The sequence below is a fragment of the Vipera berus genome, assembly GCF_964194415.1.
Source record: "Vipera berus genome assembly, chromosome: 1".
Lineage (NCBI taxonomy): Eukaryota > Metazoa > Chordata > Lepidosauria > Squamata > Viperidae > Vipera > Vipera berus.
This window is the reverse complement of record NC_138202.1, coordinates 106,317,698-106,345,147: the sequence shown is the minus strand read 5'-3', so window position 1 is coordinate 106,345,147 and position 27,450 is coordinate 106,317,698. Positions and strand designations below refer to the sequence as shown.

At 39.2% G+C, this 27,450-nt stretch overlaps 1 protein-coding gene across 1 annotated transcript in view; it reads left to right on the top strand.

Moving 5' to 3' along the window:
• The window catches only part of KCNQ1 (potassium voltage-gated channel subfamily Q member 1), a gene marked incomplete at its 3' end in the record, with an annotated part of 412,703 nt that extends 385,892 nt beyond the window's left edge, over positions 1–26,811 (top strand). The window contains exon 18 of the mRNA XM_081313593.1: positions 26,617–26,811. Within this exon, the coding sequence (XP_081169719.1) occupies positions 26,617–26,811 (195 nt within the window). The remainder of the gene's footprint in view (positions 1–26,616) is intronic.
• Between the last annotated feature and the right edge of the window lie 639 nt (positions 26,812–27,450).

Sequence of the window (27,450 nt, the reverse complement as noted above, 5' to 3'; positions counted from 1 at the left end):
TCAGAGCTTTTTAGTCTAGGGCAGGGGTAGGCAACCTTGGCTCTTTTATGACTCATGGACTTCAACTCCCAGAATTCCTGAGCCAGCATGGCTCAGCTTGGAAACCTCTCCCTTTACCCTCAGCATGGCTGGCTCAGGAATTCTGGGAGTTGAAGTCCACGAGTCATAAAAGAGCCAAGATTGCCTACCCCTGGTCTAGGGGGACCTTTTTAATGTATTCTTTCTTGGTATTTTGTAACATGTTTTATGACATCAGTAGTTGTCATAACTCATCCTATGAGTTATGTTGCCACAGAGGCCACTATCATCCATATTTCTTCACTTCCTTGGATTTAGAAGATTAGAGAATTTCAGTGATATTAAAGATTTAATTTCCTTATTAGAAGGTCCTTGGAAAATGAAGACAGTTATGTATTTGATGCAAGTTTTGTTTGTGTATACATGTAAAATAAGATATAGATTTCACAATATTAATTCTATCATATACTCTTGTTCCTATTTGTTGGAGGGAAGCCTAACAAACCATAGGAAAGAGAAGAAGGGAGCATGACAGTTATAGAAGTAGCGGGGGGGATTCTAAATTCTGGGACAGAGTGAAATGTGAGAAAGAAACTTAGATATAAAACTCCACCTTAATTATGCTAAGTATAAATTGAGCTAGAGAATTGTTTTGATAAACCCTCAAGATGCTATTGCAATATCCTCTGGCTACAAAGAGATTCACAGAAATTTAGGTACAATTCTTGCTTCCCAAGTTTGCCTCTCTCAAAAGACACCATTCTTGGAGAATTCAGAGCACCAGAGTATTTATCCATTGTGTGCAAATTCAAACCTTTGGCTACTTGTTAGAATCAGTTTCACACAGATTTACCTGCTTCTGAACATAAACGATCAGAAGACATCTATGTCTTCTAAGGCCTTTGAAGCAAAAAGCATCTCCAAAACTGTTGTCAGGCCATAGAAAATTGCTTCAGGATTTCAATATGCATAACTCTGTACAGAGAAGTCATACAGTTTGAAAGACTCCTATGCAGGTATTTTGATTGATCCCATTTCCTAAGACTAACCCACATATAAAGTAGAATTATCTGCAGCTGGTATAAAATGGAATATTAGGGAAATTTAATAATGAGTGACACCAGCAATTTTCATGTCGATGGAGTTGCACTGGTTACAGTTTGCTTCTGTGTACAACTCTAGTGCTGATTGTCATCTACAAAGTCTTCCTTGAATTAGGACCTGGGTAAATTTGTGATAATCTGTTTTAGGTAGAATCTCCTTTACCCTACTCCTCCATTCCAAGAGCTACTGAACTAAGTAGCTCCAAGATCCTCCAGTTCAGAAAATAGGAGAGGTGTGAACTCCTTTTCTGGAAAAGTTTCCCCCCCCTTCCTCTGATTTCACTGGTTATTTTTACGAAGGTTGTTAAAACATTTCTCTTTCAAAGACCTTTTAGGGAGCAAATATTTTCATAGTTGATCATGGTAACGTCTTCCCAGCAAGTGAGATTTACTTAAAAAAAATCTAGGCAAATGCTGTAGGAGAATTAAAGTTTTTATTTTTAATTTTTAACCTCAGTATCACCACTGTAAAATGCCAAGTACATAAAGAAGAATATAAAGTTCAAAACATTCTGTGAAGTATCAAAAACATTCCTGAAACAAATTAGGACTAGTCTTGAAAATGGAATACCACTTCAAATAGTTTTTGGTTTTTTTAATGAAGTCACATTTTCTGGAAATGTCACGTCTGCTCTATTTTGGGGCTGAATTTAATGCCCTGCTCCTAGAATCCAGTGATGTCACCAAGCACATTTAGGGAAAGAGCAAATATTGCTCAAGAAGAATCCGTGAACATTGGGCAAGCCTGTTTCTACTGCATGCGTCACCATCTTTTTAAGGCTTTGGTTTGCTGAAGATAGGCAATTGCACTTTGTGAAGTGAAGGTAATGTTAGGCAATGGATAGGTTAAAAAACAAGATTTGGTCAATTGGCCTGTCAATTATTGTCTAATAAAGGTCAAACATTCTTAAAGCATTAACTTCATGGGTCATCTTGGAGTTGCATTTCTCCAACTCCCCTTAATTTCTCACTTAGCCTCCCTGCTTTTCATTTCAGCCAGTATGTTCAGTTCTTTCTGCCATTTTTCTAAACTTGACTTCAGGCTTTTAAAAGAGACTAACTGAGAAGGCTGTTTGATTACAAGATGATAATGTTCCCAGATGCCTGCAGCAGCAGGAATTGCTCTGGGTACTAGAGAATTGGGGTGGAATTAGTCCTTACTATCATGCAAGACTACAAATGAAATAATAAAGCTAACCTGACTCTTAATTCTTAATGCCATGGATTCTTTGATCCATGTGACCATAATCAAATTATAGGCATCCATGAACTTGCCCAGTGATCGTTGATCTGTTAAATGACCAGCATACCAACTCTGAGGGGCAAATTGAATATGAGAGTGGACTCATAAGACAGGTCATGCCAAATTACTGTAAAACAAGAGATGGTCATTTAAAGAATAGCAGAAATAAGTGCATGGAAAGCTGAAGTTTTCTCTAAAACTATGTCCTCTGAAACCAATTCCCACTGATACACAATTTTTCCATCTTCCAGATAATCTTTTCCAAACTTTGTCTCTTCCTTGTATTGTCTTTACTCTCTCCTGTATAGCCAGGTAAGGGGAAGAGAGATGTAGCTCTTGTCAGAAATCTGAGCTGATCCTCCTGTAAAGGGCTTCCAAAACCAGGATGAGAGCTACATGAGAGCTAAAGTCAAAAGCCACATCCAGCCTCAGAGCCACAGGTTAGTTTAGCCAAGTGTTTCTCGTACTTGGCAACTTTAAGATAGGCAAAATTTAAATCCCAGAATTCCCCAGCCAGCATGGAGTTAAAATCCACACATCTTAAACTTATTCAGATTTGAGGAATACTGCTTTAGCCCTTCAATAATGGAGATTATGTAGCTTTATTTATGTTGAGTTTTCTTTTAGCATTGTGCTTTCTTTTTGTTTTGATTGTCCTCTACTGGCTTTTTGGCTTGATTCTTTAAAGGAAAAGGCTAAAGATCACTGAATGAATAGGTGCAGTTTTAGAACTGTAAATGAGAGCTATCAAAAAGGAAGTTGATTCCAACAGCCCTTTGTTAACTCATTGTGCTGTGGTGTTCATGGTGTGAGTGTGGGAAATGATACTACATAATTGGATTCAGAAATAAGGGCCAGAAAAAAAAATGTAGCTGGCACCTCTTGAAAGAGAAAAACCTAACTCTAAAATTACAATGCCATAGTGGGGAGCATCCTGGAATAATAGTTAAGAAAGAAGCAATTAATTAACTTTCGCAATCATAAACATGGTCCTCCAAAGCCTGTTATGCATGAGATTGCTATATCCTTATATATTTTGTTTTTATAGGCCTGAATCTTGTAGTTGGCCTGGAAGATTTATGGTAATAAAAATAATAGTAATGAATCATTGTGTGACTCTTCTAGGATTTAAAAGATTTGGTATCAGGTCCCTAATTCTGAAGTATCAAGAGTGACTCTTTAAGAACAAGTATTCAGTGCAAAACTCAATGCATTGAAACAGATTCTAGATGACTGAAACAACTTTACTTCAAGTCATTTTATTCTTCATAACTAATTCTTCTCCTTCACTTTTATTTCAGTGCTTAGCATTTAGGGTGGGGTTCCCTGTAGATTGCTTAAAATGTATTTAGATAGCTGAAGAGGAGCTTCCATCATTAAGTGAAAACCAACTTGTAATCTAGTTGGATATGGGAAATAGTTCAAATTAGAATGGTGTTCAGGGTCTGCTGGAATGGCGAGGTTGTTTTGGAATTTTGTTATGCTGTATTTTCAGAGGACCCATGCCAAGAAGCTATTCTCTCAGGAAATGATAAATGGCAGTTCTGAGAGTTGAGTGGCCTGCACTGTATGTCTTCATAACTGCTGACTTAATCATATATATTTGGTGTTATCTGTCATAATATGAAACGGAGAATTTATGATCCTAAGTCATAAACTCATTATTGTTTTGCTGCTTGGGGCTTTAAAATGACGCCTCCAGAGTGTTTGTTTAAAATGCATTGCAAACATTTTTTTAAAAGGCTTTGATTCCATAATTGCTGTGGAATTTCTTTACAGAGAGTTAAGCTGCATTGGTTCTCCCCCTTTCCAGATTCAGGGCTGACTCCACATATTTGTGAATCCTGTATTGCAAGATATCTCCACCTCAATAAAAATCTGATGTCCACTTCTCTGATCTTGTACCTATCTTCCTTCCTGCCTCCCATGTGCAAGAGAACAAGAGGGAAGGTGGGTCAGAATTTTTTTTTCTAAGAGAATATATTGATTTTAGGCTTTCACAGTGGGTATCTTGTTGGGTTTCAGGCTTTAGTGACTGTGATCTAGACAACAGATTTCCTGATGTTTCACTGGTAACTGTGGCTGGCATCTTCAGAGGCAAAATGGGCTATTACACAGACCACAGAGAACTGAATGGGGACTGATTGGGTTCCTATCTTTGTAGCCAAGTGTTCTGACTCTTAATTGGTCTTTAGCCAAGTTTGTCTCTGATTGGTTCTTTGCTTGTGCTGGATTCTGATTAGTCTAAGCAGCTGAGTCCCAATTCGATCATTGTCTAGTCAGGTTTTTGATTTGCCCATTTTATTTATTTATTTATTTGTTGATGGCATTTATATCCCGCCCTATCTCCCGAAGTTCCCATTTTGGGGAACTATTCCTGGTTGGTCCTGTTTTTTGGTAGGACCTGGGTGTAGCAGAGGAAAGGTAACTAGGACAGGTAATAAGGTAACCAAAAGAAATGTTCTCTCTGCAGTTTTTATGAAGGAAGAGTGTTGTTTCCTGGCAATGGCTCTCTGCCCAGTTCACTATGATTCTTTGTGCTCAGTTGTCAGATTTGTGTGCCAGAAGAGGAAGAAGGAAAAAAGTACAGTTGATTTCCAGTTTGATCTTGAATGATTTTTGTCTGCAGCTCTCTTACTTTCAGATAAGAGATTTTGCTAAGCAGTTTACCAGTGTTGGGGACTTTACTTCAGTGAAGTATTTGGAACCCCTTGAAGATTTTTAATGTTAGTTGATTTTGAATTAGTTAGCTATGCTAACTAACATTAACTTGCCAATGATTTTCATTTGTCTGATCTCATTATGACTGAATGCTTTTCGTAATATCCAAGAATTTGGATTCCAGATCCTTAAATCAGCTAACATGAATATGAATATGGTGCAGAATTTTGGTTGGTGGAATGCTGTGTCTGCAGCATTCAGCCAAAGCATTTCTCCCAGATAATTTTTTTTTCCAAAACAGTCCATGTCTTGTTTTTGGGGTTTTTTTTTGGTTTTTTGTTTTTTTTTGTTTTTTTAATAAAGTAGTCCTATCATCTCCACTGGCTTTGCAAAATTCTGTTTTTAACAGCAAATATTTCTTTGCTACTGGAGTAGACTTCAGCCTGCTGTACTTCATTTTGGGCATATGTTTAAAGCTGAAAAGCAATGAGCCTCTTAAGGGAAGGGTGGTTGCATATTTGATGCATGAATTGCTTCATGGTCACACATTATGTCAGTGGGACAACTCACCTGCTGTGCTTGATCAAAGCCTTATTACAGTGCCCTGTATTGTGGCAAGTGAAGCTCATAGGGATAATTTGTTAATTCAAAACAATGGTAGCTTATAATAATTTTAAAAAATTGAAATCCGCCTCATGTTTTCTGGGTACCATTTTGGTAGTATTGCATCATACAGATAAATATAATTTTTAACTGCTGAATCCTTTTTCTAGCATTTCAATTTGCTCTGTAGCTCAGTCCAGATTTAATTTTTTTTCTCCTTATTGTTAAGGAATGGTGCTAGTGATATAATACTGTCTGTGGCCTCTGGCAGCTGATTTAAAACTTTTGCCACAAGTGGTAACCCCCACATTAATAGTAGGCTTAATTAGTACAGGTGTTCACTGTATGCACCCAAGCACTTGTGACCTGTGGGTCAAGTTCATGTCATCTTCTACACATGGAAAGCTTCTTTATTCAGCTTGGATATACAAGCCTTTTCCAATAATGAAATTAGCCATAGAATTGTAAATAGACTGCAGTTGGGGGAGATGAGGAGCGAAACCTAATTTTGACCTCTTCTATTATGTAATCACTGCTGTGCACAGGAGAGATGGTTTCAAGCCTCTATTGGCGGATTATGCATTGTTAGACGGGAATTTAACCTTCCAATGATCCAAAACGTTCTGGGAAAGTAGGCAAATGGTCCTGGAAATCCAAACACTAACTAGATCCAAATTCTTTGTGTTTAAAAAAAAGCAGTTTATTCTTTTAAAAAGAAGGGGGAAAGGGCCATTTAAGTCAACTTTCTCTAGCCTGTTGTTCAAGATATGTTGAGCTTTAACTGCTTAAATTCCTGCCTGGAATAGCCAATGGTCACATGGATTGGCAACAGTAGAATTTATTTAACATATTTTTATATTTTATTGTATGTAAACGCATCTTGAAGCAGTTTTACAAAATGAAAAATGCAGTGATAGAAACATTGCTCCAGTGGGCTATGTTTAGTTGTGACATGAATGTAAATTAATCTTCACCTGAATTTTCTCATACAGTTAACCTTATTCAAATGTATAATTCAAAAACTCCACTTGGACCTTGAAAACTAAATCTGTATCATACAGGAAATGTTTAATATTTTTCCAGAGAGAAGGAGGTAATAGTTTGATACAAAGAAATTTAAGGCCAATCTCAGGCTTGAAAACATTAGCCAAATGCTGGTTATGCTTGTGTGGAGTTAAATAAATAGTTCAGCCATTTAGATTTGCATAGTTTCCCCTTGAATTTCATTTCCAGAAACTTGCTGTAGTTAAACCCAAAGAGTGACAAGAAACTTTCAAGTCAGAAAAGTGATACATCAAATCATTTTTGCTCTTAACTGTGTATACATATCTCTTTTTTGATAGACATATCCGTCTGCTCAAACATGTTAAGATAACTTAAAACCTATTTTAACCAACATAAAAGCTTTGTTGCACACTGCCCAGTGCCACTTGTTTGGTGAGATGGACAGCTGTATAAATTGGACAAATAAGTAATAGTGGAGTGTCTCTTCATATCACATTTAATTAAATCATTTATACCTTTTTTAATCTGATATAGTTCCATATATTAATCTTTCTCTTCTTCCTTGAGTCTAATTTAATCTTAGTTTATTGAAACAACTGTCATAAAATCTCAGGTTCAGAAGTAGTCTATTTACAAAAAGCTAATATTCATTATTTCAAAGCTGTTTTTACCTTCAATATGCTAAATTTGTTAGCTATTTAACAAACAGTTTAACTGTTATAAAAAATATAAGTGCCTTCCATTTATGCCAATGACAGAATTTCTAGAGTATATTGCAACCTTTTTTTCTTTGCAATTTGTAGCTAGCATTGTTAAAGTGTTACTCCTTGGTCCTGACCAGGCAGAAAATTTGCCAAGCCCTATCCTATCACAGTAAGGAAGTTGGCAAGTGATACTTCCTTTTCTGTTTTAATGAAAGCAATTGGTGGATTTCCCAGCTTTGTTTTCCCGCCCAGAAAACATCACCTTCTGGTTGGAAAACGGCCATCAACACTCTTCCTAACATGAAATGTGAGTGCTTGAAACAACATGTTTGGTTGTCTATGGAGATTCTCAGGTCATGATTGTCCTAAACGTTACTTTTTCAAGAGGTAACTGGACTTTGTTTGTTTGTTTATCCTTTCAAGGAAAAACAAAGTCCAGTTGCTTCTTGAAAAAGCATGTTTGGTTGTATCACCACATGGCAGGTTAGCCTATTTCTTCTCAAGGAGCATCTTTGATCCCATGTCCAAAGTAGAAAGGCTGATCAGATTCAGGCATGCTACAAGGAAATAGCATTACTAGCAGTGGGTTCAGTGTTGTTCTTGTAGTTGGCAACACCCTGTAGTAGCCCCTACAGCACCAGGAATGAGTTAGTAAAGCCCTCCCCCTCCAGCCCAAGTAATAAACAGAGTAAAAATTATAGTCATGTAAAATCTCTTGTTGGCAGAAGCAGAGGAAAATCTGTAATGTATTAAGTGGTGGCCGAACCTGTAACACACACAGCTGGAAGAACCTGCTCTTTTTCCTAGTTTCAATCAACCTTCTTTGGAGCACTGGACTAGTGTTCTCTGAAGAGCACTAAAACAATGATTAAGAAAGTGCTGAAGCTTCATTTATAAACAGCCTATGTAAGATCTGACCAGTGCTTCACGAGTCAGACGGGTTCCTGTCTAAAGTTGTCTCGCAGCCCAAGCCAACGTGGCCATGGAGGGCTTCTGACCAGAGGGAAAAGATCATGCTCACAGTAACCTGAGTGACCCTCAGTTGCTGGACCAATCCCACTCCTGATCTCATTAGCAACAGTGATGCAGATCTACAACACCCCCCCCCCAAAAAAAAGGGAAGAAAAAGCCACTAAAACTGGAAGAGTTAAAGCCAACTTTAAGCATCTCAAGATGCAGTCTGTGTATGAGATAAAGGAAATGGCTGTGTCACACAGAAAAAGTTACCAGGGCTTTTTTGTTCCACAGTTAGGGAGATGTAAAATGTTTCATACGTTGTTATGAATTTTATGTTTAGCATTTCAAAGCAGGCTGTTTCATAATAATGTAAATTATTAGTCTCTTGCTTCATAAAGGAGACAGGAGTTCTGCTTCTGAGATATATTTGGAAACACATGGTAATGCAGGGCTATTGAAAATACAGCCTTGACAATTATCATTACAGAAACAGATGATTAAGTTCCAAATATATTCTATGGCAATCCTCAGGCCACTTTCTTTAAGAAATCATATGGAGCATCTTTCGAGTGTCTGCATTTTGTTCTTCTATAAACTGATGGGCTAAATGTTGCCTTAAAAAGATGGCAGTTACTCTTGCAACATTTTGGGGCCTCATGTTAACCCGAGATACATAGAAAAGACTCTACAGCAAGGGTGTCAAACTCAATTTCATTGAGGGCCGCATCAGCATTGCGGTTGCCCTCAGGGGGCCGGGTGGGTGTGGCCTGGGTGGGTGTGGCTAGAGTGCCTATGGCCTACTGGGTGGGCGTGGCCAGCTCTACATCATTCGCATCAAGGGTGCCTATGGGGGCCTGGGCAGGAGTGGGACAGATCTGAGGGTCTCTGGCAGAAGGAGGGTCTCTGGGCAAGGGCCAAGGCAGTGGGGGCCGTTCCCTCACTGTTTCCAAGATGGCTTCGGGGGCCACATGAAACCACTTCGCGGGCCAGATCCGGCCCCCGGGCCTTGTGTTTGACATGTCTGCTCTACAGGATAGCTTTTTTCTCCCATCCTGTCTCATCATATCAGGATTCCAGCACTATATGAGAGTGCCCTATGCATTGGCTCATTCTTTCTAAAGGACTGAAGATCTAAGCCACAGGTGCTCCCGTGACCCAGAGCAGAATCTGATTTTTTTTAAAAAAATGTTACTACTTGTCTCCATTTACTTTTATTTGGAACTTATTGATCACAATGGTCTGTCTTTGAACAGTAACAGTTCAGTTTAAAAGGTAGCTAACAAGCTCTGTTGTATTCTACATTTCTCTATGCAATTAATTCTATTTTCTTGTTTATTTGTTTTTATTTGTAACCCGCCTTTATTATTTGTACAAATAACTCAAGGCGGCAAATGTATCGAACACACATTCCTCTTCCTATTGTCCCCACAACAACCATGTGAGGTGAGTTGGGCTGAGAGAGAGTGACTGGCCCAAGGTCACCCAGCTGGCTTTCATGGCTAAGATGGGACTAGAACTCACAATCTCCCATTTTCTAGCCTGAACACTAGGCCAAACTGGCTATTGAGTGATATCTCTCCCCACCACCACCACCACCACCAAAGCCTAGTCTGGTGACAATATTGGGAAGAGAAAGCAACAAATTTGGAAACTTTCATCATAATCATGTATGCAGAAGCCACAGTGAAAGAGACTCTTGGTAGAAATGGTAGTAGCACTTAAGTGTGAGATGCTTTATTTATTTCTATCCTATCTTTTATAGTAAGTCCATTACCAGCTTACTATTAAATACTAAAAGCTGTATACCAGTAGCATAAATAAAAGGAATAAAGGCTGTATTGGCTGAAATTATATTTATGGAGGGAGTAATAAATTTAATAAGTCTTTGAGGTTTACTTTTTTAAGAAAAAGATCATTCCAATGCATCAAACAGCATTTTGGGGTGTCTCACCAACTGTGGGGACACTACTAGAAAGTGTAATCCCCCAGACTATTCTGCCTCTCGGGTGTGAAGAAATGTGAATATTTTTTTTTGAAATATTATCTGCTCCAAAACAGCAGCAACGGTTCAAAGAAAGCTTGTAAGATAAAATCACAAGAGGGAGAACAGCTTCAGTCATAAAAAGCTGCACTGCTTTGATATTTCCTACCCTGTTTATGCCATAAATCCTGCTCTTGTAGAAGTAATGAAAATTGTAGGTTGATAGCTGGGAGAGGACTGAGATCCTCCTGCCCAATTCCTATCCATCAATTAATGACAGCATTTAATCCCACTAGATATGGGTGAACATCACCTAGTACACACAGCACACTGAGAACTGGAGGGGTTGATGCCCTTTCCACAAGGGTCTTTCCAAACTAAGAAGTCTTAAGGGGCATTTCCTAAGTAATAGCAAGAATGTAATGGGAATAGCCACGATGTTGGTCTCTTTGCAGTCTTATATTATTTGGATGGAGCTTCTTGGCTGCAGAAAATACATTTCTACTATAAGCAGCAGCAGTGAGTAAAAGAATCCAGATGACTCAAGCAATTTAACATGCGGCAAATTAATAATATTCACCATACAGAGTCACTAACCTGCCATAAAATATCCCTCTACAGATTTACACATTGTTGGTCCTTTGTGGATATAAGAATGTGCAGTAATAATTTGTGATAAGCATATACTTCAGTTGCTTAATGATGTCTTCCACACCTTTAAAAAATGGGTTCATCTCATTCACTTTGAAAAATAAAATGGGAAGCTATGAATACATAGTGTCACCCCAGAAAACAGCATGCCAGAACCTCAGGAAACACTGTCATGGCCAAATTGATGAAGACAGCATTTATTAGAGCATCAAAGAGAGAGAAATGATTTAGGGTTTTTTTTCAGAACAACATGAAACATAAAATGTAACCAATTAAACTTACCATAAATTTAAATTTAGCTTGCAACGAAGCTAATGGAGATAGGAATTGTTAGAGGGTATGCTTCTTAGCAAAAGCAAAGGGCTAAAAGAATATTAAGTAATTAAGTTGTAGAATGTCCTGCTAGAAAAAAAGATAAATACTCATTTAGTTGCCTTGGACTAGCTTTTGATATATGCTAATAAACATTCAGTATATTTGAATTAAAAAATAGATCTATTAAGAAAGACATGGTGATTGAAAAGCCTCACTTCTGTGTAGACTACATCTGAGAGAGAGAGTTCTCTTTTCTCTCTTCAACACAGAGACTCATTTAACTGACAGCCAAATGAGACAGACACAAAGTGTGAAAACCTGCCTTAATTTATCTCCTAGCATTTGCCCTTATGATCAAAACAGTTCATAGGTGCATAGAAATAATGCAGTCTCAGACAGAGTCTTCCTCAGACTTTCCAGCAAGGCCAGGCTTTTTATTTTGGTCGTCTATTTGAAGATAAACACATGTTTTGCCAAACATAAGAATTACTAAGTTAATAGGGGAATAATTTTCAAAGGGTAGTGGTGTGGGGGGGGACACTGTAGCAGCGTTGTTCACACCTAGAATGACTTGACCAAAGAGGTCCCATGAACCATTTTTTTAGAGGACAGGTCCTCATAATGTTCCATTCAACGTAACACCCAGCCCACTGCAGAGGTACCTTACATTTCTACTTAGCTGTTCTACATTTACCAAAACAAGTCTTGCCATACAAATAATGATGATATTGATGAGAATGAGCTCAGGGTTGGAATCTGCACAACTTCTGTTGCTTGCTTTATCCCTGTGGGCATACGCACTGCCCTCCATGTTTATTTTGGCTTGAAATGAACCGTGGTGATGCAGTGGTTAGAAGGCAGTACTGCAGGCTACTTCTGCTGACTGCTGGCTGCCAGGAGTTCAGCAGTTTGATCCTCACTGGCTCAAGGTTGACTCAGCCTTCCGAGGTCAGTAAAATGAGGACCCAGATTGTTGTGGGGGCAACATGCTGACTCTGTAAACCTCTTAGAGAGGGCTATAAAGCACTATGAAGTGGTGTATAAGTCTAAGGGCTATTGCTTTTGCTATTGAACCACTAAAATGAAGAGTGCTACACTTATTTTTAAAACATGCATTTAGCAGTCTTTTGAAAGAACTGTAGACCTGTCCTAAAAAAACAAATCTGAAACTCTAGTTGATTTAAACCATGAAAAAGGCACAGGCATTGCCACTTGAGAGCTGTTTATTGTTGATTGTGTTCCAAATGTGTATACTGTAGGTTACCCTTAATTTTTGGCAGCAAGGAAATGTGTCAGTCCTGTTCTTAAATTTTAATTTTTAAACATTAAAAACATAAGAACAGCACCAGCCACCCCTCTTTCATTAGGCAGAATATGGCAGTAAGTAGGTAAGTTTAATCTGTTGTCTGAAGGACTGGAGGACTGTACATTTCCATGGCCATAAGAAGATAGACACCTCTCTCTGTTTTACCATAGGGAAAATAAGACCCGGATATCCTGTAGGTAGTCCTCAACTTACAATTATTAATTTAGTGACCATTTGAAATTACAACAGCACTGTAAAAAGCGACTTATGACCATTTTCATACTTGCAACCGTTGCAGCCTTCTCATAGACACCTGATCAAAATTTGGACACTTGGCAACTGGCATGTACTTATGATGGTTGCAGTGTCCTGGGGTCATGTAATCAGCTTTTGCAAGCAGAATCTGACAAGCAGAATCACTGGGGAAGCCAGAGTCACTTAACAACCATTGTTACTCACTGAACAGTTGCAGTGATTCACTTAATAACTGTCGCAAGAAAGCTCATAAAAATGGGGCAAAATTCACTTGACAACTGTCTTGTTTAGCAGTGGAAATTTTGGGCTCAATTCTGATTGAAAGTCAAGGATTACCTGTTATAATCATGCAGCTGTATGTTCGCCTTTGATTCCAAAACATGGCTGACAAGGATGGATTTGCCATGCATTGGTCTCAGCAAGAAGCTGGGAAGCAGGCATGGGATTTAATTAAAAAATATTTGATGTCTTGCAACTGAATGTATAAACTGGCTTTGCTGAGGGGAGATGACTTTTAAGAAGCCATATTATGGCATGGATTGTGATGTTCCACTTATAAAGTTAGACTTGTGATGGCTGGTTCCCATGTGCAGATGTTATTGCTTAATGAGATGTGCCAAGTAATGAACATGCAGGTGTTAATTAGTCCAAGGCTATTACTCTAAGCAGGGGTGTCAAACTGCCAGCCCACAGGCCGGATGTGTCACCAGGAAACTGTGCCCACCCCATTGCCGGCAATGGGAAAAAAAACTCCAATACGTCGTGCGACGTCACGTGACATCATGAGTTTGACATGTCTGCTCTAATGATTCAAAACAGTATTTTCCAAGCCTGGCAACTTTTAAGATATGTGAATTTAAATTCCCAGAATTCCCCAGCCAGCATGGGAGTTGAAATTCACACATCTTAAAGTTACCAAGTTTGAAAAACACCGATTTAGAATTTAAAGTTCTAAAGTGAATTCTTTCCAAGTTAGTTATTTCATCTCAGTTTCCACTGAAGATTAATTTCGAAGTCAGAATTCATTAACATTACCAATGTTTCTCATATAAACCAATTGTAAAATGAGGCTCAGATCACTCTGAAAGTGAAAATAGTCCAAAGAGGGGGAAGGGGAAGCAAAGAAAAAGCAAACATTTTTCTTTTATACACTCTAAAAGCAACCTTTCTGCCTGGGAATACTGAGACGTGAAATACAGCATTCGTAGGGACTGAACTCACCCAACGTGATACATGGCATGTTTGCTTTAAAAGATGGGAACAATCCCAAATCTGGTTTGAATTAATAAATGTACGTGTGAGACACAGAGGAAAGGGATAGAGGGAGCCATTGTCTTAGCCATCATTTAAGAATATAACTATCCTAGAAAACATCTGCCCACAGCAGAAAGGATGTTAAATGCATCGGATGGGGGGGAGTGAGGGAGAGAAGAGTATTCATAGCACTAGAGACCTGTGAACATTTTATCTTTGAGCCTTTTTTAATTAAAAAAAATGTCTTGACATCTTCAGGACATACTACGATGAACCAGAATAGCTACTCAACAGTGAAATTATCAGCAGGCGCAGGCAGGGGGTTATTAGTCATAGCTTTAGTATCATACTGGAATGAAAGCCAAGGATTCAAGAAGCAGAGCAGTCCACTTTGGAAGCGAACCAAAGTTTTTTAGTGTGTGGCGGAGGGGAATGCGTGTTCAGTCAGTTCTTTTATTCCTTGTGGAGTCCTGCTTTTCTTTTTCTTTTTTAACCCTAAAAAGTCCACTGCACTAAGTTTATTGTGGGAAATGGAAGCTGAGAGGACCTTGCCATTTAAATAGCGAAACAAAAAAAATGTGCAGCACCTTTAAAAAGGGGCGGTAGCTGCCGAATAACGGCAGCTAAGGAATCATTTTGTTCACAAGTAGGAGAAGAAGGGGAGAGCCACCCCCACCCTCTGCAGCTAGCTGGGAAATGAATCATATTCCTAGGATACATACTTGAAGAAAGGGGCAAGACACCAATAGCTAGGATAGGATAACTCAATGGATGTTTAGAATTCATTGTTCTTCTTTCAGGACAACTATAAGTACTGGATCTTATGAAAGTGTATATTAATATCGGCAAACAATTGTTTTACAGGTAGTCCTCGGCTTACAACCACAACGGAGCCCAAAATCTCTGTTGCTACCTGTTATGTGAATTTCCCGCCATTTTACGACCTTTCTTGCTACAGGTGCTAAGTGAATCACTGCAGTGGTTAAGTTAGTAACATGATTGTTAAGTGAATCTGGCTTTCCCATTGACTTTGTTTGTCAGACGATCGCAAAGGTGATCACATGACCCTGTGATAAAAATGAACCAGTTGCCAAGTGTCCAAATGTTGTAACCATGGGGGAATACTGCAACGGTTGTAAGTGTGAAAAAACGATCATAAGTCACTTTTTTTCAGTGCTGTTGTAACTTCAGTCACCAAATGAACAGTTGTAAGTCGAGGACTACCTTTATCTAATAGTATGCAATATATGTAAGACATGAAACTTTCAGAGCCAGCTACAGAGATTTCTTACTTATCGGTCTCTTTTCCCTGTAGATAATAAGATGAGTCACTGCATTGTCCATGTATCTCCTGCCATAAGGTTAAATAGCCATGGACAGTGCTGACTCTTCCCTTAAACAAGTTTAGTTTCAGTCACAACAAATCAGTAAAGAGTGTTTATTTGTAAGACAGTTCTGCTTGGGGACTGTCTGCTTTTTCAATGGGGACTTTTTTCCAATAAGTACTTCATTCTAATAGGAATAATATATTGATCGTAAAACACTGCTGATGAACCTATGACACGCATGTCAAAGGTGACTTGCCATAACATTTTGGGTGACATGCTAACCATTCACCAATACCTGACAACTATTCTTGAAAGCCTGCCCCATTCTTTTGTGATTTGCAGAGGATGCAGAGGCAGGCACAAGACTGGGATGTGCTGTTGCGTATCCGCTGGAACGTCTGGAAGTTGCGTGCAAGGGCCATGCTGTCATGTGGCCTCTGGAGCCTCCTAAAAACATGTGAGAACAGACTGTGCATTTGCATGATTTTTGGAGGCTATGGAAGTGACGCAAGAATGGAGTGTGATCTTGCACAGCCTCAGAACCCTCCAGACGTCGCATGCTCTTGTGCGGCCTCCAGAGTCATTAAGAGTGCAGAGAAGAGCAACAAAGATAATTAGGGGACTGAAGGCTAAAACATATGAAGAACGGTTGCTGGAACTGGGTATGTCTACTTTAATGAAGAGAATGACTAGGGGTGACATGATGGCAGTGTTCCAATATCTCAGGGGTTGCCACAAAGAAGAGGAAGTCAAGCTATTCTCCAAGGCACCTGAAGGCAGAACAAGAAGCAATGGATGGAAACTAATCGAGGAGAGAAGCAAGCTAGAACTAAGGAGAAATTTCCTGGTAGTTAATAAAATTAACCAGTGGAACAACTTACCTTCAGAAGTTGTGAATGCTCCGACACTGGAAGATTTTAAGAAGATATTGGAAAACCATTTCTCTGAAATGGCATAGGGTTTCCTGCCTGAGCAGGGGGTTGGACTAGAAGACCTCCAAGGTCCCTTCTAACTCTGTTTATCCTATTCCATTTCATTCCATTCCATTCTAAAAAAAAAAATCACACAGGAACAGGGCATGCTTTGCACTGTTTGTGAAAACTGCAGAAGCAACCAGAATGGTAACCAGAACAGCTTCATTTTGACTATATTTTTAAAAAAATAAATGAATATGTCAAGAATTTTTTCTCATTGGTTTGGGGCGGAGGTGACATGCTGGCAGAGTCAAGTTAGGCATTTTCTGAATTTCTGGTGCCATAAGGAGCCTGAGCTGATGATGCAACTGTCAAACTCCATAAAATTATGCAGAGGATCCCAGCAGATGAACTTAAAAACCAAATACACCCAACAGACTCATGAAACTTCAGAACATAAAAAGGCTCAAAATGGATTCTTGTTCCCTAATGCAAGGTAATCCTCAACTTACAACCACAACTGAGCCCAAATTTCCATTGTTAAGCAAGACAATTAAGTGACTTTTGCCCTGTTTTACGACCTCTCTTGCCACAGTTGTTAAGTGAATCATTGCAGTTGTCAAGTTAGTAACACAGTTTTTTAAGTGAATCAGCTTCCCCATTCACTTTGCTTGTCAGAAGGTCACAAAAGCTAATCAATCACATGACCCAGGGACACTGCAACCGTCATAAATGCATGCCAGTTGCCAGGTGTCCGAATTTTGATCACGTGACTGTGAAGATGCCGCAACAGTCATAAGTGTGAAAAACAGTCACTTTTTTTTCAGTCACGTTGTAACTTTGAACGGTCACTGAACAAATGGTTGTAACTCAAGGACTACCTGTCAGTGCTTTTAGTCACGTCAGGAGGTTGAGCAGGAAAAAAAGTTACACAACCACTGTGTCCACGCAAAAACAAACGTGAGAATACGTCTGCATGCATGTATTCCTATATCATGCAAGTCAGTTTTGTTCCGTACAACCTACTGATAACTAAAAACAGAATAAGAGGCACTTGTTCTTATGTTACTCTCCTTGGAGAACACTTAATTCATCTTTTGTATATAAATGTTTCACTGGAAAGTGTTAAAGAATATTCGCTGGCCTTTCTCACTTTCTTTCTTTCCATTAGACTGGGTGTATCTAATAACTGCTCAGCCCAGAAACTATACATCTTGAACAGTGTCTTAGCTTGACAATTCCCATATGTTTGTAGCAATGCTTGATGTATCTACAAGCTTTCACTGCTTGCTATAATTGCTTGAGGACTTTTTGAAACAAGAGATTAATTTTGTACGATGATATATTACTGCCAAAGTGTGGACGTGGGAGTGTGGATGTGGGTGTATGTATATACAGTATATATACACACACATATACCAACACATGTATGAATATATGTTTGGCAGATGATAGACAAGTGGCCAACATTCCAGAAAGCCTTTCTAAAAGCAGACTGAATAATTATGGGTGTATCTTCATCTCCTGGCTCCCAAAGGACCTTTTGGGAAAGTTAGTGATCCCAGCATCAAAATTTGTACTTTGGCCGGGGGGGGGACTTATATATCTTAAATCTATGCAACTCTTTATGGCTAGCAACCCATCCTTAATTTTCTATACTGTTACATGTAACTTTGGGGTCTGTGTAAGCCAAAGGCATTCAGTTTTGCACTTGTGTAGATGACTATTGTCTTGTTTTCACTGAGATGAGGGAAGTCACACAAACAATATATGAAACAGCAAACAAAGCAAATTCTCTGGACTGCAGATTTAGGCACTTTCATATTGGGAACAGTTTTGTATTATTTCATCCAACTTCTTGCTTGTTCACAGAACTGCTTTCAGTATGTGTTAATACTGTGATGCTCACAAGGCTCCAATCATTGTCTCTTTTTTTTTTTCCTTACCACTTTTCCTAGCCTCAGCCAAATTGCTTTGTCTGTGTTAAAGCTAATGTCAGGCCATCCAAGCATGATACATTTTAATATCCTACACTGCTGTTTACTCTTTCTTCTCCCTTTTTACCCCTTTGTCCTCCTCCAGTGAATTGCACCAAAGACTAGGTTCGCATTTCCAGTAAGGCATTCCAAGGCAGAACACATGAATTGAGTTTCTTTTCCACTTCATCTTGCCACCATCTCATGTTCTGGTTCAAGACATCTGATCAACATGAATCTTAGGCATTTCTTTTTGGGAATCAGAAAAAGATAATGTCCTTATAAGATAACATTTTGCTTTATTCTTCTCCACATTTGCTGATTTACAGTAGTAGGGAAAAATATTTTACCTTACATAAAAATTATATTTGAACTGTAAATGATAATTTACAATTAATAATCACATAATTACAGTTTATTTAACATAGGACCGATTGAGAAGAGGGTTGAGGATTCATGTTATTAGAGCACGAATTTTCTTGTGTGTAAAAGGTATGTCATATTGTTACTAAAGCCTTATAGAATCATCCCTACTCTCACAGCAAAATTTGATTTGGTAACTGAAAGGAGTTGCAGAAAAGTTGCCCTTTTCAGCAGAGAAACCTTTCAATTTAAAATACTGTGAAAGGCTGCTGAGCAGCAAAAACGAAATAATTAATTTCACAATTCTAGTGAATCCGGCTGTATAAAACTTGAGGCTCCTTTGGGATGACAAATGCACCAGCCAAGAATCACTTTCCTCGTCATTTGTATGAAAGAGGCAAATTAGCCTGAATTATTTTTATATCTTATTAGTACAGCTTGCTGTTTAACTGAAAGGCTCAGGGCTGTCCAGAGGAGCTGAGATTACACTGGAGTCAGCAATTTTTTCTGCCTGCCTTGCTTTTATTACACTGCTGGCACTGCAGCTAATTTTATAATCAAGTAAATGTGTTTGAGAACCTTATTCATTGCAGAGCGTAGGGTACAGTGAACCTAAGATACACTACAAAACATTCTATGCATATTTGTTCAAAAGTAAATCTTACTGATTTCAGCAGGTCTGGGTTCCCTGTTAAGTGCGCATTCAATTGCAAGAATTAATTTAATTTAAAGAATACAGCACCATTTCGATTTCTGTAGCATTATTGTGTCCTTAAAATATGGTGTTTTCCATATGTTATTGTTTTCTAGCACTGTAAGTTCATTAAATGAATCAGTGGAACACATATAAGTTGCATCATGATGGCAAAGGGTACTAAAGAAAAGAAAATTAAAAGGTTACATTTTCCTTCAAGGCCTCTCTCTTGTCACATATATCAGGAAGAGTTTGGCCTAAGGCTTCAAACCTCCTCATCATGGGCTCTCATTCCAGACAATAATCATTGCAAGTCGAAGCATATTTACAGAATTGGAAGTTTCTTTGATGTCACAAAGAGCATTTTCACTCATTTTGGGGGGTTATCTTGAATCTTCAGTACACTGTCCTACCACCAGGCATCAGTGTTGCTGCAATACTGGACGATGCTATAGCAATAGCAACATCTTTGTCACCCTTTGCCATTGAGCGGTAGCAGGAAGCTGTTATAGGCAGTTTTAAAATAGAGTCATGTGACTTCTGAGGTCTACCTGATCTCCAGCAGTTGAAGGAGTGGCTGGTCTCCACTAACATTCAGAGTAGGAAGCAATTGGAAAATGAAACAGGATGAGCAAGGACTAAGGTGTAATGGCTAATGTATTTGACTGACACCATCTGCAGCCACAGCAACTCACTTGGTGACTTGCAGCCCAACTTACCTCAAAGGGTTGTTGTGAAAAAATATAGGAGGTTGGAGCACCATGCATGTGCCTTGAGTTCCTGAACAAAGATGGGTTATAGATGTATATGCATTTTGTGTGCCAGAGGAGGGATACATAAAGCAATAAAAATATCCAGGTCTTTCTTCATGCACCTTAAAGTCGTTGCTTCTTTAATAGTCACATAATGAGTCGATTCCTTGCTGCTGCGTGGCGGAGCAAAAGATTGTGAGACTAGCTGGGAAACTGTCACGGCACATTGAAAATGAACATAAAGTGGCCTCAGTAGCAGCCAAGTGTCATGGGTCCTGGATTTTGGACACATTCTGTATAAGTTAGCTGTTTGAGGCACCTTGGTTCAAAAAGTGTTGCCCATGATTCATTGCCTAGTTAAAGATCATGACGACGAGAGTTTTAATAGTATATAGATACTGAACAAAGGCATTTATAAATGTTAAAGATAAGATAAGAGATAACCTTTATTGTCATTTTTTTACTGTGGGCACAACAGCAAAATCAAAAATGAAATTTAGTTGCCCACTCTCAAAGTGAAACATACATGACACACACCTAAACATACTAATGTACAACATATGTACAGACCCACACCCCTCCATATAAAACTCACCAATAAAGCACCCCAAAAATTGTAATCTACACCAAGTCATAATAATCCAACTCAGAAGGCATTTTTGACAACAAAAAAGGTTGTCATTGACTTCTTTACCAAAGGCAGATTGGCTATGCTAAAAACAATTCCAGAAATAATACATATCGTAGCCTGAGAACAAGGCAGAAGAAGCTCTCTCCTCTTGGCCCAACAAACGGACCTCTGAAGGTTTCTTTTGCCAATCTTAATGCTCAGGCAGATTCATAGCAAAGTAAATAAATGGTTTTCCTGAGAGCCAGGTCCTAATTCATCTGATTCACAAAATACCTTCTAGGCAGGGGTGTCAAAATGGCAACACGCAGGCCTGATGTGTCGTGCACAGGCCACACCCACCCCAGCTGCGCAACAGCAAAAAAAGTCACAATGCATCATGATATGTCACCTGACATGATCAACTTTGACATCCGTGCTCTAATGTGTTTGGAAAACAGCTGGCAATTAGTACTGATCTTTCAACAAAGACCCACATTTTGCCACTTATACGTAGAAGTCAAGTTGCCATATCTGCAATAAACCGATGTTTTCTGCAGCACTCATCATAAACTTAGCCCCATGTAGTCTACGCTGCAGTATTAAGGACGTGCATTTACTCTAATATGAAGTTTTATAGGCAGAAGGCCACCACCTTAAGAATTCATTGAGCCCTTGCCTACAAATTGCGTATCATGGTACAATAAATAATCAATTATTTATTGATTATACATTTGCAGTGTTACAGCACCAGATATGCATATAACCTTGTGGGTATTCAAATAACATTTTGTTTTTGCTTTCTTTAAACTAAAAACATTTTCTGAACTTGCGGAGTGTAGAGGAGAAACTACAGTGATGTTTATTGGGGGCTTTTAAATACTGGATTTGGCTCCAAGGCCAGCAATGGAAAGTGATTAATAATCATGCATTGTTTTAGATACTATGTTAAAGAACATTTGATACTAAAGCAGCAGACAGACTGTCAGTACTTTCTGATTGCCAAAGGAAAACGAAGAAAGAACATCAAAATAATGTAAGGAAGGACTATATAACTGTCTCATTCTCATCCATGATTTTTTTGTTTACAACCTCTTCCTATCTTTCAAAAAAAAGTGTTGCTCATTTTGGTACAATAGTTACACATTTTTGGCATTTTTCTGCTGGCAAAGAAAAGCAATTTGGAAGTTACTATAGATAAGAAAGGGACTAAAATTCTCTTGTTTCTGAAAAGTATGGTTTCGGATTTCAATTTTGGGTTTAAAGAAAAAGCTATTCAAAGGATCCATACAACTGTGGACAGCTTACTGTCTGGTCTATAGTATAATTTATTTTGCATATGGCACATAATACATGGACTAGCAATATATATTAACATACACACACACATACATACACACACATATATATTTGGCAGGTCGAATCCTGAGTGCTGCGTAACAGAGTGAGCGCCTGTTACTCGTCCCAGCTTCTGCCAACCTAGCAGTTCGAAAGCACGTAAAAATGCAAGTAGAAAAATAGGGACCACTATAGTGGGAAGGTAACAGCATTCCGTGTGCCTTTGGCGTCTAGTCATGCCGGCCACATGACCACAGAGATATCCTCGGACAAGTGCTGGCTCTTCGGCTTTGAAACGGAGATGAGCACCATCCCCTAGAGTTGGAAACGACTAGCACGCATGTGCGGGGGAACCTTTACCTTGTGTGTGTGTGTGTGTGTGTGTGTTTTCGTAGATTTTCACAGGTACAGGTATGTAGGTCTTGGCGTATTCGGGTCTCAATCTTACATGGGAAAAGACCTGAATACGCACATACATACACACACACACACACACACACACACACACACACACACACACACACACACACACACATATATATATATATATATATATATATATATATATATATATATATATATATATATATATATATATATATATATATGTAAATTTTTTGGATTGCTAACAAAGAATTAAAGGGAGACTTGTTAGCAATCCAAAAAATTTACACAAATATGAGCTGTCACTGTTGTGACTACAGCCTGTGGATGGCCTTGGGTTAGACTGAAACAGGCAATAAGATTTGCCCCGTGTTTGGGGCGTAGCAAGGTATTCTAAAATACTTAACACACAAACACACACACACACACGTGTGTGTGTGTGTGTTAAATGTTTGTTAGCATTCAGAATACACTTGCTTGGTCCCAGAAACGGGACAAATCTTATTTCCTGTTTCAGCCTAGCCCAAGGCCATCTACAGGCAGTAGCCACAGCAGTGGCAGCTCATATTTGTGTAAATAAAAACATACACAAATATGAGCTGCCACTGCTGTGGCTACTGCCTGTAGATGGCCTTGGGCTAGGCTGAAACAGGAAATAAGATTTGTCCCATTTCTGGGACCAAGCAAGTGTATTCTGAATGCTTAACAAACATTTAACACATATCTCCCTTGCTTCTGAGCCAACAAAGAGAGAAAGAGAGCCTGTGGCCTAGGGGTTAAAACAACTGCTTAAGATGCAGTCGGCCGAGGTTCGAATCTCAGAAGGGTATGGCTGACTGATGAGAACAAATAAGTTTGAAATGATCATATCAGTCTCCCTTTATTCTTTGTTAGCAAGCCAAAAAAAATTTACACACACACATACACACATATAATATGTATATATTATACATCTTCAGACTATGTTGAAGTAAGGGAGAATTTGCAGAATATTTTGTGTGTAGCAGCCATAGTTTAACATCAACAAGCAGTCACTTCATAGCAGAGATTTGAACAGAAACTATCCTTTTGAATTAGCTGTGAGGCTGTGAATGTAAAACGCCAAGAAGTTTTCCATTATTAGATCTGGACTGCAAAAATATGTGTGATTATTAAGGGGCAGCTAATAGTTCTTTGGTGTTCTCTAGCGCTTATCTGGATTTTTGTAGCCTAGATTTGATTGCTCCAGTTTCATAAGCAATTACAGTAATTTTTGTTTGTTTGTTTTTAGAAAAGTATTTACTGGTACTATGCCTTGTCTTGGATTTCTTTTGCAGTGGTTTTCCCACCAAGCCAATAAATTCTATAGCATAAGGCACAGATAGCCAACACAATCTCTCACAGACATTTTGGTTGCAATCCTCTCACCACTTATTTTGGAATTAAGTGGCTTGAGGATTGCAATCTTCCTTTTACGTTGTGAGGGAGAAAAACCCAGCTGCAGTGTGTCCTCCAGCACCTTGTATTTTTGTGGTTTCTGTATCTGCTTCCCTGTAAGTGTCCAAATTATTTGACAAAAACAGTGTTCTCTTTTGGTTGAAAAACATTTGAACTGCACTTGAAATTCTCCAGGTTTGTTGACATTTTGCTCAGACTTATTATCTTTTACTGTCCAGAATGATGCTTGGACGATAACCAGACACAGAGAGATTTATTCCTATGAAACTGGTTTACTGCTGGCTTCAGCACCTTTCATGGGTCAGGGGTCAGGGGGGGAGAAGAGGATTGGGGTATTCATTCCTAGACTAAGGCCTATAATCTGGATCTGTGATCAGCTACTAATTTTTTTTTAGTGGAGAAAACCATATTTAAACCCAATCATTGATTGAAAGGTCAAGAACATTATCTTTACCTCATTCATTCTGGCAGGTCACAAAGAGTTGGGTTTTGTTTTTTTTAACCACTTCCTACCAGGAGAGCAACAATTGGCAGGCTTCTCTATTTTGTGCACCTCAATTTGGGGCTGAGAAAAAGTTTGCATGTGTGCATATTTGGCTACATTTTGACTAGTTTGCACTGGAGGAAAAAAAAATCACAAGGTGATTTTACGCCATTGGGGTTGTGTTGAAAAAGCAGATGGGGTCCGATTGCCTCTGTTTAATTACAGTATTTCTGACATTTGTTTTTTAGTTTGTCAAATTGGTGTCATTTTTTAGTCTCTCAGTGTGCTGTCTCCTTTTTATGTTAGGTTCCTATTATCCCTAGAAATAAGTAGAAGCTAAATCCGAGCATGAGAACATTAGATTCCCTTATTCTATATTGCCCACTATAGCCATTTTGAGACATCCTTTCCATTGTAAGAAGGAAAAGAATTAGCAAGGCTTTTTATTCTGCCCTCCTCTATCTACAGTGCCAGCTAGCACAGTCAAGTGAAATGTAGGGGTAGACTGTCTCATGCCAAGTAAGCCTTGGTGCTGCTTATTCTCCCATGCTCTCTTATCCTAGAAGAACAAAGCAGGGCACCAGGGGCTAAAGATATTACCCATACTGCTATTGAGTGGCTCAAGTTCCGCAAATCTCTTATTGCTGGGATCCCAAAAACATCAGCCTTCCCAGCACTCTCTCTCTCTCTCTCTCTTTCATTTCCCAATTACCATCATTTGTTTTGATATTGTATGTAGATACTTAGAGGTCAGCTTCCCCTCTCATGCCAGCTTTTGTTCTGGTATTTCAGCTATGTGCTCCAGGCATGGAGCCTCCTCATTTTAAAATGGGCGCACTCTCAAGGGCAACAAAGCACCAAGTCTAAGAAGTCTTCCAGATAACAGCGTGGCTTTGGGGGTTCTTTTTCTTCTTCTTCTTTTTTTTTTAAATAGCTGAGACCCCCCCCCCCTTGTTCTCACAACATCATTTACAAAAGAGAGAGAAATTTTAACTAAAAGTATTCCAATCCAGGTTTAACAGTGATTGTCAAAATTCTGGGATTTGCCCCGCCTCTCGCTGTAAAAATAGTATTTCTGCTATGGTGGGAACTCCTGTCGTGTAAGGAGGGGGATTCTATTGTGAAATATTCAGGAGTACTCCCTGTTTTTCCACCACTTTCCAGGGATACTTATTGTCTTCATTTTATACGGGCTTCCTCAGCCGCCTCTCTCCTTTTCTCTTTCCTGCTGTCTTTAACCTGTTCAGTATTTGAGAACAATTCAGCATTAGCTGCAGAGGAAATTTCCTCTTGTTCTCTGGGACAGGCCAGCTTCACGTATGCCCAGGGCCAATTCAGCAATTTCTTTTCCTCCTTATTCCAAAGCATCTCCACTGAGCTGTGCCAGTTGGAGTCATGTCGATCTGCCAGGAAAGCATCTCACAGGAAACTCCTACCTACAGGTAGCCCTCATTATATTACTAATTCACCTTTATATCTTTACTAATCCATCTTTATATCTTTAAGCCTAGGCTTAGATCATGCATCATACCTTATGATGAACAGGTATTTCTTCATCCAAGTATTTGGGTATGGCTAGTCTAGAAAAAAGAAGGACTAAGGGCAGTGGTGGGATTCAGCCAGTTTGCACCACTTCAGCAGAAACAGTAGCTAATTTTTTGTTGCCCAGGCCCAGAATGGACTTCCGGAAGCGGCTTCCACACAGAGAACCAATTGTTCACATATTTGAATCCCACCACTGACTAGGGGGAACATGATAGCGTTGTTACAATATTTGAGAGGCTGCCACAAAGAGGAGGGGGGGTCAACTTATTTTCCAAAGCACCAGAAGGCAAAATTAGAAACAATGGATGGAAACTAATCAAGGACAGAAGTAACCTGGAACTAAGGAGAAACTTCCTAACAGTGAGGACAATTAACCAGTGGAACAGCTTGCCTTCAGAAGTTGTGGGTGTTTCATCACTGAAGGTTTTTAAGAAGAGACTGGACAGCCATTTGTCTGAAATGGTATAGGGTCTCCTGCTTGAGCAGGGGGTTGGACTAGAAGACTTCCAAAGTCCCTGCCAAGTCTATTCTGATTAATTAATGATTAAATCTGTGACCACTCAATCTAATGGTTTTATGAGCTTCTTTTTTAGGTGGTATAGAGCTAGGTTTGCTGCTCATTCTGCTGGGTGGAACCTTGGACTTTTGCCTCAAAACCTACCAGGCAGAAGTATTGTTGCTAAGTCTGGCTTTCAAACAGTGCCTGAATGTTGAGTGTTGTTTTGTTGGTCTTCACAGGTAGTCCAAATAGACCAGAAGTTGACTCTCATCACAGATTTGCTGCACCGCCTGCTTTCCAGCCAGCAAGGAAACCAAAGCACCACTAAAGCATCTCCCAGGAATGATGTCGGCTCTAGCCTACCTCCCAGCAGCGCTCTCCCCACCTATGAACAGCTAACAGTTCCAAGGGCCTTGCAAGACGATGGTTCCTGATGCCTCGGAGATTTGTTCCCTTTCATTAAACTGACACTTATGAATCTCAACGGGGGCTGGGGACAAATTTAAGCTCAGAATCGGCCATACAAGCATGACAGATTACTTTTAAGCTAATTTTACTGTCCTAATTGTTCCAAAGAGAATAATTCAGACAACTACCAAACTTTAAAACCCACACTGTGTTGTCATTCTTTATTCATGTGATGCATTCATGAGCTCTAATTTCTGTGTGTGTGTGTGTGTGTGTGTGTGTGTGTGTGTGTGTGTGTGTGTTTACATAATTCTGCTACAATCAATACAGGTAGTCCTCGATTTACCACTACAATTGGGACCAGAATTTCTGTTGCTAAGGAAGATGGTTGTAAAGCGAATCTGGCCTCATATTACATTTTGCCAGGGTTGTTAAGTGAATTATTGCAGTTGTCAAGTGAATCATGAGGTCATTAAGCAAACCCAGTTTCCCCATTGAATTTTCTTGGCAGAAGCCAGCTGGAAAAGTTGCAAATGCGCTCATATGACTCTAGGATACTGCAATCATAATAAATATATGCTGGTTGCTAAATATCTGAATCGTGATCACACGTGATGAGAATAAGTGCAAGACTGGTCACAAGTCACTTTTTTCAGTGCCATTGT